We start from the raw sequence: 13,384 nt of genomic DNA on the forward strand, positions 1-13,384 counted from the left end.
GGCAGCTGAAGTCAGAGACAGCATAGGCTGCTGCCCCCCCAGCACTCCCCACAGTGCTGCAGGGAACCCCCAGCTCTGCTTGTGGCATAAACAGAGATGTCCTACACAGCTGCTTCAGAGGGCTCCTGCCTGCAGGGACACTCTTCCTCTCCTCCTTCTAGCCCTGGGCCAGCTGGGCACAGCCTGGCTTTCATGAGACAACATCACACAGGCACTACTGCTACCTTTTTATCAACGATCTCCATGAAGAGGAACCTTTGCCGGGGCGCCAGATCTCGTCCAACAAGGCTGGGATCAGAGCCTCTCTCTGCCGAGCTGAATTCCATGGCCTCAAAGCGCTGGAGCCCTTTGTGAGCTGGAAGAAGCCAGAGTTGTGACCCTCAGTACCAGCTCATCCTGCTCTTACATCCCGCACACACCATTAAGGCAGTACGACAGGATATTGTGTCACAGTACTGCTCAGCTTGTCTTGAAATAAGTAGTTATAAGAAAATCTGACAATAAGGTGTCAGGAACAGGAAACAGACAACCCACTGCACACTTCTGGGCACAAGCAGCCTGTCCCAGCAAAGATGGGAGCCCTGCTTGTACATCTCTCACCACAAGGACCCCCAAGCACACGGTCCTGTGGCGCCTGGCCGGGTACTCACCCTGTTCTGTGCTGCAACGCCACTGCTGGAAGTTGCGTCCCAGCAGGATGAAGTGTCTGACAGCAGCGGGGCGAGGGCTGGCGCTCTGGCCAGGCTTGTAGGGCAGGAAGGCAGAGCTCCCATGGCAGCTGCAAAGAAGAGCAGCCAAGGTGGCTGACAAGTAGAGCCATGGAAGTAGAGGCTGGCACAGCTGATGGGCATTTGCTGGTGCCAAACAGACACCTATGAACCGCATAACTCACCAGATCTGCTCAAACACCTTGACAGTGGTATCGTTTGCCAGGGCAGTGACCAGGCTCACCACTTCCACGAGGATGGAGGACAGGAGGAAACGGGACACAATCTCCAACGAGCACTGCTGCACTGATGGGCACCCTGCATAGAAGAAGTACTATAGGACAAGGCGTCAAGCTGCCCCAGAGCCAAGTTCACCCCACCTGGGCAGCAGACAAGGCTAAGGGAGCCCCACTGCAGGCCTGCTGCCTAGAGCAGGCCAAGTTCCTGCCTTGTCAGGGACTGAGACAGGCAGAGCTGGAGAATAAGGACCTTGGATGGAAAGAGGAGAAGACAAAGGCTGAAATACCCTCTGGTTTCAGGCTCTGCCTGAAGTAGGACCTGAACCAAACTCCCTGCAAGCTCTGAGTATGGCACTTTTTCCTCTGCTTACTCCTTGGTCCCCAGCTTACTCCTCATCAGAGGAGAAGGAGGAGGACAGCTCTACCTTGCCAGCAGGTGTGAGAGGATGTGCAAACACTGAAGTGAGAGGTATCCAGAAAGGGATAGACAGGTTGTGTAACTAGGTGGAGATCAACAAGGGATGAAGACTGATGGCTTGGTGTCATGTAGGCACTTGTCCTCGGAGCTCCGGGGAGAAAGGCCCATTCCCAGACCATCTGGAGGAGCAGGAACCTGAGGTACATACCCAGGTGGTTCATGAATGCCATCCACTGCTGGCAGGTTTGGCTGAAGAGTGGGTGCATGGTACCTACATCCCCTTCTTCCAACTGACAGGCTCGGCGCCTGGGAAGAGGAAAGGGAAGCACAGTTATACCAGATCAAAATCAACAGCAATGAAGGTACAAAGGTGCGACAGTCTCTCCCCACCCAGCTTCAGAGGAGTGCCCAGGGAGCCCCTATTTTGGGTTGTTACAGCTGTTGAGCTTGGTCCCTCTGGGTCAGTAGCCACAGGGGTGTCAGGTGCTGCGTGGGGCCCCACGCCGCAGGGAAGGGATCTCTGGCAGGGAAAAACAGCAGTGCTCCCAGCAGCACTCCAGCAATAAGGATGGAGGCTTTGTGTGTGGAAAACAGCTCCCCTAACTGTCTGTGTCAGGGAAAAACTGCAAGGAAAGGGGATGTGGTCCAGTGGGTTAAGATGCAGACAGAGCCAGCAGGATGTTGGGCTGCAGAACACTCTACAGCAGACAGGGAGAAACAACACCCCAGTGGCCCTGCCTGCCGGCTGTGCTTGCCTCTGTGCCTGTTCCAGTTCAGCTGTTGCTGTGGCCCGATCCTGGCTTGGATGCTGCTTGACGCTCTCAGTCTTGTGCCGCCGCCTCGTGCGAGCCTCCTCCGGCCTCTCCAGCACGATGTCGTCAGTAGTCTTGGGGCTGCCCAGCTCTGAGGACTCTGCCTTGCTCTAGAGAGAAGGGGGTAAGTTAATGCTATGCACATGCACAACCCAGCTAGAGCTCTCATCTCAAAGACCCCGCTACCAGCCTCCTGACCCCAGACAGATCCCTCCTCTCCATTCCTCCTGGCCTGACACATCATGAGAACCTACAGGCCTTGCTCCCCACTGGTCCCTCGGCAACATTACCAGCATGTCCCAGAAACTGCGGCGTCCCAGCTTGCTTGTGGGTGTCACTGGCTCTCCAGAACTGGACGAAGGGGCAGAGGTGTAGTGCAAGGGTGGAGGACAGCTCCTGCCAGCCCCACCAGCGGCCATGGCCAGGCCCTTGGTCTCCGACATGGTCCTCCTTAGGCCTCCTGTGGAGACAGAGCGAATCAGACTCTCCAGAGCTTCCCACTGCAACACTGACGGTATCTCCATGTACCCCACTGTGGCTGGCCAGAAGGGAGAGAGCTCTCAGCAACACCCAGCAAAGTAGATTCATTCTCAGGGAGCAGACAGACCTTTAAGCATCTCTTCCAACTCAAACTTCTATAATGCATCTTCCCTGAGACATCACACAGTACTGCTTGCAGAGGGGAGAGCACCTTCTTCCCTCCCAACCCCCCCAGTCCCAGTTCCCCCCACACAGCCAAGCTCCCACAGGCCAGGCGAAGGAGCGAGGGTGTCTGGGGGCTCAAGGTGGCTGTCCCGGCTGGGCTCTCACCTGCAGAGCTCAGCTCCTCCAGATCCATGGCACCCAAGGGGCAGGTGGTCTCCACGCACAGCGGGGCTGGCAGGACAAGGAACTCCATGACCGCGTCGCAGAGAGCATGGCGCAGGGCCCCACGCAGCTTCTCCGACAGCTGCAGCAGGCTGATGTTGCCTTTCTCCCAGATATCCAGGCGCACCAGCACGCAGGGCTCTGTGGGGAAAGGGCAGTCCTGCACGGCTCTGTACCCACACCTTCACCAGCCTGCTGAGGTGCCCCACAGGATGTGGAGGCAACAGGGTATTGGCAGCTCGTGGCGTGTTTTGCTCCCTACCTGAATGCGGGGTGCCAGGCTCTGGCTGGTGCCTGCTGACCGCAGTGAGGCTCTCGAAGTCAGTTTCCTGCAGCAGGCCCATGATGGGTGAGGAGAAAGGCAGCTTCAGAGGGTCGGGCTTCTCCCCGTGGGGCAGCGAGGTGGGGCTGCCGTGCTCATCCACAAACGTCAATGCAATGCAAGCGATTCCTGCGGGGAGAGTCCAAGAGTCTCCGTCAGCCCAGTACTGGGTGCACCTCTACAATCCCAGCCTACAGCCTGCCACCCTGCACTGGGACAGTCGTGTCACTGCTTGGGTGGCACAGTGCCACGTTGCAGGCAGGGCCCACAGGAGGGGATGCAGCCCAGGGAGCAGAGGCCAGCTGTGCCTGTGGGGAGCCAGGGTAAGAAGCATGGTGTTTAGCACAGGGTGTCCTCAGCGCTCCAAGAATCTCTCTCCTGCAGCATCACAGCAGCTTTCACCTTGCCCTGCACGAGCTTCCTGGGTTCTCCAGCCTCATATGCAGGCGGAAAGTATCTCCATTGGCCCCAGAAGGGCCTTTACTACAGAGAAATCCAGGATGGGGCTCACTATCCCTGTCCTCTTAAGGGACAGAGTACAGAGTCCAGATGCTCTCCAGCAGCCCTCTCTAAGCTATGAAGGACCTGAGTAAACCTGTATATGTGACACCTTTTTGCAGATTAGACTCGCAGCCCCCCTCCTCACCGTACACACACACAAGATCAGGTGCCTTCCACATGCATTCCAATCAGCAGGACTTGTGAGTCCCGTCATGCTCCCACTTCCTTTCAAAGCGCCTTGACCAGCTAAACCAGCACTCAGGTGACCAGATGGTAAAGCTGCCACAACACTACCCAAGGGTGACATGCCCAGATGCAAATGACCTCCACCCCACTGCATTGCTGAGCCCACATTATGTCCTTCTCCATCCCAGCATGGATGGGATGACACCAGACTCCACTGCCACAAAGCAACCAAGCTGCACCTGATGGATCCACAGCACCACGGGTGCCCTCCCTGCACTGAGACAAATCCAGCCTCAGCAGGCTGTGCCCAGGTCTGATCAGCAGCACAACCACCTGGTCTCTCCATCATTCCTAACGAAGCATAAGCTCTGCAGCAACCTTTCCTCTGAGACATGCCAGATGGAAGGGAGAGGGTACTGGAATGGAGAGAGCTGCTCCCAAAGGAGAGAGGTGGGCATTCAAGTCAGCACATAGCTCCCTTGCGCTCACACTGAGGAAAGGAAACTCTACACCTATGAGCATCCCTCTGCTTGAAGAGAAGTACAGGAGTTGCTCTATCCTAGAGATGCTCTGGAGCAGACTCTGGCATGTTTCTTCCTCAGATAAGCACAGGTACAACCCACCATCCAGCAAACAAGATAAATTTGTGATTTCCTAAATATCAAAAGTAGAGGGGACCAGGACTTCACCCAGAACAGCAAATCTGCCCCACATGACAGTCAGTACGAGCTCTCCCAAGCAGACTCTCTCTCTTTAAACAGTAAAGGGCACAAACTCCTTATCTGCCTGGCTTGACAGTCAGCCCTGGGCCCACCAGAATGACAGTGGCTGTTCATACAGGTAATTTCAGACTAGGATGTCGTTATTCCCCTCTTCTTCCAGATAAACTCCCACACTGAGCCCCTTCAGCCTCTCCCTTTCTGGCAGGTTTCTCTATCATATCCATATCCTAGGACACAGACCCTGGGAGAGTGATGATGCTAAACCCTGGAGCATGAAACCACGGCTGAAACACCATGACCTGTTTTCCTCAGGAAGAAGATGCCTGTTTGGACCTGTGGGGAAAAAAAGGTGAAGGATTTTTGGAGTTCACTGCTTGCAAGCTCACAGGGCAGCACACGGACCCTCAACAGCCAGGGACTGCAGAGCTGCCACCTCAGAGCAGCAGGTTCTGTTTGCTCATTTATCCAGCCAACAGAAAGAGGAGCCTCAGCTAAAAGGACACACATACACAAACACACACAGGAGTCAGAGCTGAAGCCACAACACAAGGAAAACAAGGACAGCAGGGACCAGAGGGGCCAGAGAGCTGCATGAGAAAGGCAACCGGAGTAATACTTGGAGCCACAGGTGCTACCTTGGAAGCGGGAGAGTGGAAAGAGGTGCTGCACAAGGTCCGACATGGTACCTACACAACAGAAGAACATTCAGACGGTGCATGAGGGGCACAAGACACACGATAGCCAGATGACAGACCACATGGCCTGGACAAAACATGACATGACAGCCTGCTGCAGGATGAGATCTATCTAATTCCTCCTCCAGCACTCCAGAGAAAAGAGCAACGGTATTGCCCCTGCAGCCTGTACCCAGTTACACGCAGCATTCAGCTACACCTTTGTGGCAAGGCTCCCGCAACAACTGTCCCTGCTCCAGCCCCACTGAGCCTCTGTGCCCCACACTCACCAAGGTCTCACTGTGTCTTGCCGCACAGCTCCTGCAACCTAGAGCTGCTTCCCACAGCAACAGGCCAAGCTGGGCAAGTTGCTCTCTGGGAGGCCTTGTCTTGTTCCACCACACATGCAAGGGCATGCAGTCCTGCAAACACACACCCTGCCCACCTCCCAGCCACTGGAGGAATGTGCTGCCCCGACACTGGCCCTTCTCAGTCACTCAGAGCTCTCCAACATGGGAAACAGCTCTTCAACACACAGCCTCATACCCTCTTTCAGAAATGAGCTGAGCATGGTACCTTTGCCACCTGTGCCTTGGCCACCCGGCTTGTTGTACAGATAGAGATCTTGGTCAGGCACGCTCCCACTGTGGTTGAAGTAGTGCTAAAGAGAAAAGAACAGCAGTAGAGACTAGAGAACTTGCCTTAACTGGAAGCAGAGGCCCATGTGTGTGCAGAGCTCATCCCCATGCCTGTAACAAGCAATCCAGACCTACTTAAAACGCTTGCCAGCACAGCCCTGGCCACTGTTGGGCAGGAGGACCCTTCTGCAGCTCTGTGCAAGTTATATGGCACCATACATCTGGCCTCCCCTTCTGTCCCTGCTATGGCCATGCTGAGCAAGTGGGTGGCTGCTCCCAGACTTCTATTAATCCTCATGTTTCAGTCCTTATATCTGAAGCAGCCATGCAAGGAGGACTTCTTTGTGGCTGCTGCTTTTTGCATAGCAAGTGACCACTCGAATCAAAACAAAGCCTGTCAAAGTTTACACCAGGCCAAACAGGAACTGCTTATAGTCCTGTGAAACTTCTCCAGGCTTCAGAATTCAGTGGCAGTTCCTCCTTAACACTACATGGAAGAGCTGGCAACAGAATGACTGAGCTGCCCCCATAAATGCCACCAGCAGTAGCTAGAAGCTGGGTAGACTGCTGTCCCAGCTTGCAGCCCTCCTCACCTTGAAGTGGTGCTCCACGTTGCTGTCCGTGTACTTCGGGGTGTGCAGGAAGATGAGCAGGTTCTGGCGCAGATAATAGGCCACCGCGTGCAGCCAGGGCAGGGCAGAGGGCGGCAGTGCGAACTGCAGGACCTCTGTGGGCGGTGTCCCGGGGGGCTGGATAAACTGCAGAGAGAAAGCTTTAAAACTCATCTGAGATGAGCAGGATGCCCCGGGGCTCTGATACTGATCCAAATTATGCCAGCTGGCTATGCAAAGGGAGAGCATGGTGGGCAGAACCCAGGTCTATAGGCAGCACCCTGAGACAGATGTGGGCTGATGTTCCAGTGGTATTCACAGGGAGGCCCTGCCATGCTGCAAACCCCTGCAAAGGGGATCTCCCACCTACCCAGGCACCCACACAGCAGGTACCTTGGTGAACGCTAGCCTAGAGCAGGGAATGGGATGCAGCAAATGGCCCTGGCCTTCCCTGGCGCAGGGCAGGAGAAGCTGAGACAGGTCAAAGAGTAGGTAAGTGTTATAGGCCCTGGGATGAGCAGAGTCGATATGAGTGAGGTACCTCCACATCTGCTGGGGTCAGCTTGCAGTTCCGCACCAGCATCACAGTGATTATATCCAGGGTGGCCTCATCCAGGCGTCTGCGCAGCACTTTCACCAGCTCATCTGTGATCTCAGGCCCTGACAAGTAAGCAGAGGTACAAGCAGCTTTTTCACCTGATCCAGTAAGAATGACCACAGCCACCCCTTCCTGCCTGTTCAGGATGTACCACCCTCGCAGTCACTTTCCACAGGGAACACGTCTTTCCCCACCATCAATTTCTTCAGTCACCTTTTTCTACCCATTCATGATCACAAAAGATTGCTGGTACAGCAGTCAAAGACAAACGCACTCCTGCACGGGGAAAGCTGGCATAAGCCACCCGGTCTGCAGGAGGTTTCATTGTGGGCCATGGATCCTTTCCTCACATTCCCATGCAGACAGAACAGACAGCAGCTCTGGGTTAAGGAAAAGCAGCTTGCTCAGGAGGGAGACACCTTCCCTGCTCTTCAAGCAAAGAGGGCAGGGACTGGAGCTCTGCTCCGCTGCTTTGCATCAGCACAGTCCATTGGTGCCAGGTGCCGTAACACTTACCTGCTGGGGCAACACCATGGACCATCAGCTGAATGTGTCTGTCTACCTGTCCCACAGGGCGGGCAGAGTCCACACTACGGCACGAGGCTGCATCCAGAGAGGAACGAGAACCCTGGCGGAGCAAAAAACAGCCACCTGGAAACAGCTCCCATGTGAATTCTAGATCCATCATCATCTCGGGCTGCCAGCAAAGTCAGGCAGAACCCACCTACTGCTGCCCCACTTCACACATCTATGACATGAGTTTTATCCTACACAAAATGCAGGTTGCTGGAACTACTGAGTTCCCTCCACTCCCGTGACCAAGAGAACCAACATCCAGAGAGCAGCACACTCACCGTTAGATCCTCAGTGTAAATGGGCTCCTGGCTGCGTGTCAGTGCCAGTGAGCGGGATGCTGGGTTAACGACGTTCTCTGCTTCCCACACCTTCCCACTGTAGGTGGTTTCCGTCAGTCTAAACACAAGAGACAGACATATCAGCTTCCATTCTCAAGGATGACAGCATCATACCTCCACAGAGGATCCATGTATTCCTTGCTCTCCCCTGTGCACTTTTTGGGAATTAGTGCTTATGATATGGAGCTTGTGGAAAAATTGCTCTCTGGCTCCCACAAAAAAACCTATCCTTTTCCCTTCCATGTAAAGCACAGGGAGGGCAGGAAGGGCCTGGCTTGATGTGACTTTGATTCATTAGAAATCAGATATTTACTACTCAGGTCACAGCAGGGTCCCTGAGGCTAGGCAGACACTTTCTCCCCGAAGGAGCTCTCAGTCTGGTCTAACGCATGTAGCAGGGCAGGGTCAGGCCAACAAGTCATGCTGGCTTCTTACCGGAGGTAGAAAACAGATTTAGTGGCACGTTCCTGGTAGACAAACATATTCTTCCTGTTCACCACAGAGAAGGCGTTGAGCACAGAGCGAAGTGCCTGTATAGCTGTGGGCAAGGTGGGATGTTAGCTATCCCACAACCCCTCCTCTGATGTGCCAGTCCAGCCAGAAGCCAGACTCTTGACACGCAAAATGAAGGAGAACCTGGGCTGTACGCACCTCGTGAGACTCCCATGTTGGGGCCCATCTTGAGACGTGAATGCACATGGATGAGTGTGCTCCACACAACGTCACAAGCAAAGTGCCCTGGCATGAACTGCATGGTGGCAGCCAGGTAGTCCCTGGGCTGATAGCTCTCCTCTACAGAGTAATCTACAAAGAACACAGGACATAGCTGGGGCCATAGCATGGAAGTCACCATCTTTTTAGTCACCCATAGGCAGGCAGTCGCACTGCCACTGAGGCATGGCCAAGGGCACATTCATACCATCTGTGGGCATGACACGCTGCCTGTAAGATGTATACGGTGTTTCACTCTTCCAGATGTCCTCCTCACTTTCTGCCACCAGTAATGAGTTGCATATATGGCTGTCGTGCAGGTCCTGCAGCAGCAAGCGCTGCGAAGGATGAGAAAAGATTGGTTCTGTTGCTTGCACAGCCCACAGAAGGCAGCATAGAGAACGGCTTAGGGCTGGACTGAGTCCCTTTTCCTTTGACCCCCAAGCTGAGACTCCACCAGCTGAACTGGGTCCCCCGGTCCTTCCCTGAGCTGGGCTGAGATCAGGCAACCTCCAGAGGTCCTGTCTCCTCTAAGCCATCTCACGACTTGTAGCTCTACTCCTGCCCTCTGCAGATATGTTACCTGATTGACAACCCTGCAGATTTCACTGATCTTCTTCACCACCACCTGGTTGAGACTCTGGCACTCCCCTGGCTGCTCCTCTTCTGTCTCTGCTGATGCTGCCTTCTCCACACTCAGGCTGCTTTACAGGGAAGGGGAGAGAGGGGTCAGCAGAGCACCTGAACGGTGCCTGTCCCTTTGTGCTGGGAGCAGGAACACAATGAGGACAGATGGCTGCTTTCCCCTTAGGGAGCACCAGTCTAGTCCTGCACCCAGATGGGGCAGGAAGGAGATCCTTGTCGGAGATGAGGGAGTAGCAATAAGGTTCTGGTACAGAGAAGCCATGGCCAGACAGCGGGACGCTCCTTACCGTGTGTGATAGTAGACCTCCACTCTGTCCTGCTGGATTTTTATGATGAGCCAGAAATCCGGCATGAGGGGACACCTGGGTTCATGGTCGCTTATCAGGGCCTCCTCGTACTCTGAGTCACTGCTTCCCCCATCATAACCTGCAACGTATCCTCACCTCAGTCCCAGGCTGCTGTGCCAGTCAGCCTCCTCCTGGGCACAGCAGCTCTCAGAGATCAAGGCCACTCACGAGCCCTGTCCTCAGGGGTCACGCCAGCGCAGGCACGCAGTTCCCCATGCCCCCACACTATCACATCACTGCCAGAGTCTGCCTGCACACTGTCAGTCACTCCTGCCCTGGCAGACTCACCCAGGTGGTCGGAGTCCATGCTGCCCTGGCTAGACACGAGGCTCTGCACGCGGCTGGGACGCTGCTTGCTGGAGCCTGCAAAGAGAAGAGGGGTTTGATTATGAGAAATCTGCTGGAGAAACATTGCACCACAGGACAACCAGGCAGCTACAGCCAAAACGGGGCCCTTCCCTTCATGAGGCTTAGGTACACCTTGCCCACAACCACAGCTCCTACCTTCCCTGCCCTGTGTCACGGAGTCAGCCAAGCTCGCTGCAGATGGTGTCACCAATGGTGATTTCTCACTGTTGCCTTTTTCAGAGGATGAGGATGGCAGTGACTGTATGGTTGTCTCTAGAGCTGTCTCCTCCAGGGAGTCATGGCCAGGGGCTCTGCTCTGCTCAAGGCTCAGCACTTCTCCTGGGACCTGCACACAAGCCAAGGTTGCAAAGATTACCAGAAAACTGGGCGCTGAAAAATGTCCAGTCATACTCCTGCATCCTACCTTCTGTTACCAGAGTGTCCCACACCTTCCCACCAACAGACCAACTCGGTTTCTCTCACCTCATCCTGTGCGTGGCTGCCTCCATGTGTAGGGTTTCCTGTGTCTGCTACAATGCGCGTCTCACTCTCCGGCCACCCCCAGAGACCCTGGGCTTCCTCTGGGAGGACACAGCTTGCATGGTGCAGCTCGGAGCCCCCTGCCTCTGCTTCACTGCTCCCCTCCTGGCCTGCCTGGCCCAGGGCTGTCCTGGTGGCCCCTCCAGCTGGCTGCTGCAAGCAGGGTGTCCCTGAAGGGTTTGGAGCTTCCTGCCTGGAGTGCAGGCGGCTGATGGAGATGTAGTGGTAGTCACTGCCTTCTGCATTGAGCATGTAGCCTGGCAGAGCCATTCTTCTGAACTCCTGCAACACAGGCAAGAATAAGCATCCCTCTAGCTTAGTGTATAACACTGTCTTGGGGTTTTCTCCTTACCTCCTTGAACTTCTCAAGAGAGTGTTCAGGTCCAAAGACAAACTGGAGCAGCACCACTTCACTGTGGCAGCTGGGCCGACCCTTGGAGTTATAGATGTGGGTGGCCACCCGGTGCAGGATGGAGGTGCTGATGACCTGTGAGTGGCGCAGCGCAGACACAATCTCATCATCCAGGAGCCAACGAATCTGAGCAGAGCAAGGACACAAAGCAAGACGTAAGTGACCAGCATTTGCATGGCTGCCCCAATTCTGATCCAAGTCACCAGGATGAGAGCAGCCCCTTGCATCACCTATATCCCCTCATCTCCTTCTGAAAGTACCTAAGAAAAGGTCTTCAGAAAAGAGGTCTGTCTGTCCCACCCCACCTGCAGTAAGAATTTTGACAGGGTAATCCCACACTTTTAGGGAACATAAGGACAATAGCCTGTGTGGTACCAGCAAGGCCTGAAAGTCACTTGAGTTGACAGAAGTTGCAGGTGGGAGCAGACTAGGAAGTGTGGAACAGCATTGGTACACTGTGGCCACATTGCTCCAGCCAGAAGCAAGTGGCTGAGGCTGGCCTACCTCATTCATGGTGGCTTCAATAGCCTGCCTGTGCACTCCAGGGAGGTTGGAAAGTGCAGGGTGCCTAGGAGAGATGAGAAGAACCAACCAGACATTCTCATTCATGCAGCCACCACAGCGCAGCTCTTAGGCAGCAAAGGAGCCCATGAGGAGCTTGCTACATCTGCAGTGCCTTACCTCTCATCTCCAGTGGACGGGAGCCGTTCCAAGTTGTGCATGATATCCTCATCTGAGCGGAAAGAGGATGGCTGCCCCGGAGAGCGTGTGAAGGTCACGCTGCTCTCTGAGGTGCATCTGCCACAGGAAAGAGAGGAGGCTGAGCTCTGCTTTTGAGTCAGTAAGGATAAACAGAGACAAGCTCCAGAGAGGGAAAACGGATCTCCAGAGAAGGTGAGCCCATCTTGGAAAAAAATCTTAGTTTTCTTAGGGCTGTAGGAGGCTCTGTGAGAAGGAGGAGGAGGCTGGGAAAGGCGGGCAGAGCGTGGGTGAGTGACTGGGCCTCTTTCCACCTACCTGTTGTGGAGAATGTCTGCGTTCACAACTTCTATCTCCAGGGGCAATGTCAGCACAAAGATGTCCAGGGTCACACAGAGGTCTCCCAAGTCAATAGTGTTCAGGCCCTGGCAGCTTTCCAGGCAGCCCAGAACTTCCCCTGAGGAGAGATCACAGACAAAGGGAATCAAGCAACCAACAGCTCTGCTTAGACACAAGCGCAGCCTGGTGGCGAGTAGAGAGACTGCAAGAGGTGGCTGTCCCACACAGCTGGAGAGGCTCAAGAAGGCCACCATCTTCCACGATGCTTTCGACCTTCCACAACCAATCCCACAGTAAGTGGGAGACCTAGTGAAAAAGCCCTTGTCCAATGCTGGGAGACCCTGGGGGCTCCGTACAGGGTGGGTTAGTCCAGAAGGACTGCTGTTTAGGACACAGCAAGTTTGTTCCAGTGGCTCCTCACCTAGCAGGGACCTGACAGAGGCCCTACTCCTCTTTAACCTCACAGCAAGGCTTGCTCTTACCTAGACAAGTTGGCAAGGACTGCACGGGCATGGAGCTGTGCTGGCTACGCAGCTTCACTGAGCAGGTGAGGTGTACAAAGAGTGGCGGCATCTCCTGCTCCAAAAACTCCTGTTCATTGAGCGAGTCCCCTCCCAGCACACTGAAGGAGTCATCATCCTGGTTCACCGTGTTGGAGTCCGAGAGGGAATCTGTATCAGGGAACTCGTGCTCCAGCTTCTCACGATACTCCACCTCCAGCTCTGGGTCGCTCTCTGTGGCAATGCAGCACCCAGACACAGTTCCTGTTGACAAAGGTTCCCTGCTAGCAAACCAGGCCCACATCTCCAGAGACCCCACCAGACACAGTCACGCTCTGAAAGGCATCACCACAGTAAGACTACAGACATGTTCTTGTCCAGGACAAAGCAAGCAAACGTTACCTTCTTCAGCTGCCAGCTCTGCCTCTGATCCCTCCATGTCCTCACTGCCTTTCCTGTCTGCCTGATCCCGAGATGCCTCTTCCTGAGATGGAGAGAAGAAGGGCAGATACTAGAACCAAGCCAGGCAGTGAAGCAGACTCTCAATGGGCACCTCAGGGGCTCAGTCTATCCCTGCGTCTGCCAGGCCCAAATCCAGACCTGACACCTAGCAAAGCTGCTTCCCTCCACAAAG

General features: G+C 54.8%; 1 protein-coding gene across 5 annotated transcripts in view; it reads right to left on the reverse strand.

The window, feature by feature from the left end:
* SZT2 (SZT2 subunit of KICSTOR complex) overlaps positions 1–13,384 on the reverse strand; it is a 56,297-nt gene that overhangs the window by 14,026 nt on the left and 28,887 nt on the right. For 3 of the 5 annotated variants that reach the window (XM_082053961.1, XM_082053959.1, XM_082053962.1), the window contains 27 exons: positions 13,153–13,234; positions 12,733–13,014; positions 12,230–12,368; positions 11,894–12,010; positions 11,717–11,780; positions 11,153–11,338; positions 10,744–11,082; positions 10,417–10,606; positions 10,201–10,275; positions 9,853–9,991; positions 9,504–9,624; positions 9,129–9,258; positions 8,861–9,013; positions 8,645–8,747; positions 8,150–8,267; positions 7,812–7,923; positions 7,239–7,357; positions 6,680–6,844; positions 6,025–6,109; positions 3,306–3,494; positions 2,987–3,184; positions 2,467–2,636; positions 2,120–2,286; positions 1,573–1,670; positions 893–1,025; positions 651–778; positions 225–355 (listed from right to left, as the gene is read on the reverse strand). In XM_082053961.1, coding sequence (XP_081910087.1) covers positions 225–355; positions 651–778; positions 893–1,025; positions 1,573–1,670; positions 2,120–2,286; positions 2,467–2,636; positions 2,987–3,184; positions 3,306–3,494; positions 6,025–6,109; positions 6,680–6,844; positions 7,239–7,357; positions 7,812–7,923; positions 8,150–8,267; positions 8,645–8,747; positions 8,861–9,013; positions 9,129–9,258; positions 9,504–9,624; positions 9,853–9,991; positions 10,201–10,275; positions 10,417–10,606; positions 10,744–11,082; positions 11,153–11,338; positions 11,717–11,780; positions 11,894–12,010; positions 12,230–12,368; positions 12,733–13,014; positions 13,153–13,234 — 3,933 coding nt within the window. The remainder of the gene's footprint in view (positions 1–224; positions 356–650; positions 779–892; positions 1,026–1,572; positions 1,671–2,119; positions 2,287–2,466; positions 2,637–2,986; positions 3,185–3,305; positions 3,495–6,024; positions 6,110–6,679; positions 6,845–7,238; positions 7,358–7,811; positions 7,924–8,149; positions 8,268–8,644; positions 8,748–8,860; positions 9,014–9,128; positions 9,259–9,503; positions 9,625–9,852; positions 9,992–10,200; positions 10,276–10,416; positions 10,607–10,743; positions 11,083–11,152; positions 11,339–11,716; positions 11,781–11,893; positions 12,011–12,229; positions 12,369–12,732; positions 13,015–13,152; positions 13,235–13,384) is intronic. The other 2 variants (XM_082053963.1, XM_082053960.1) reach the window with 1 other exon arrangement.

Source organism: Streptopelia decaocto (genome assembly GCF_964273445.1).
Source record: "Streptopelia decaocto genome assembly, chromosome: 5".
In the NCBI taxonomy this organism is placed as follows: Eukaryota; Metazoa; Chordata; class Aves; order Columbiformes; family Columbidae; genus Streptopelia; species Streptopelia decaocto.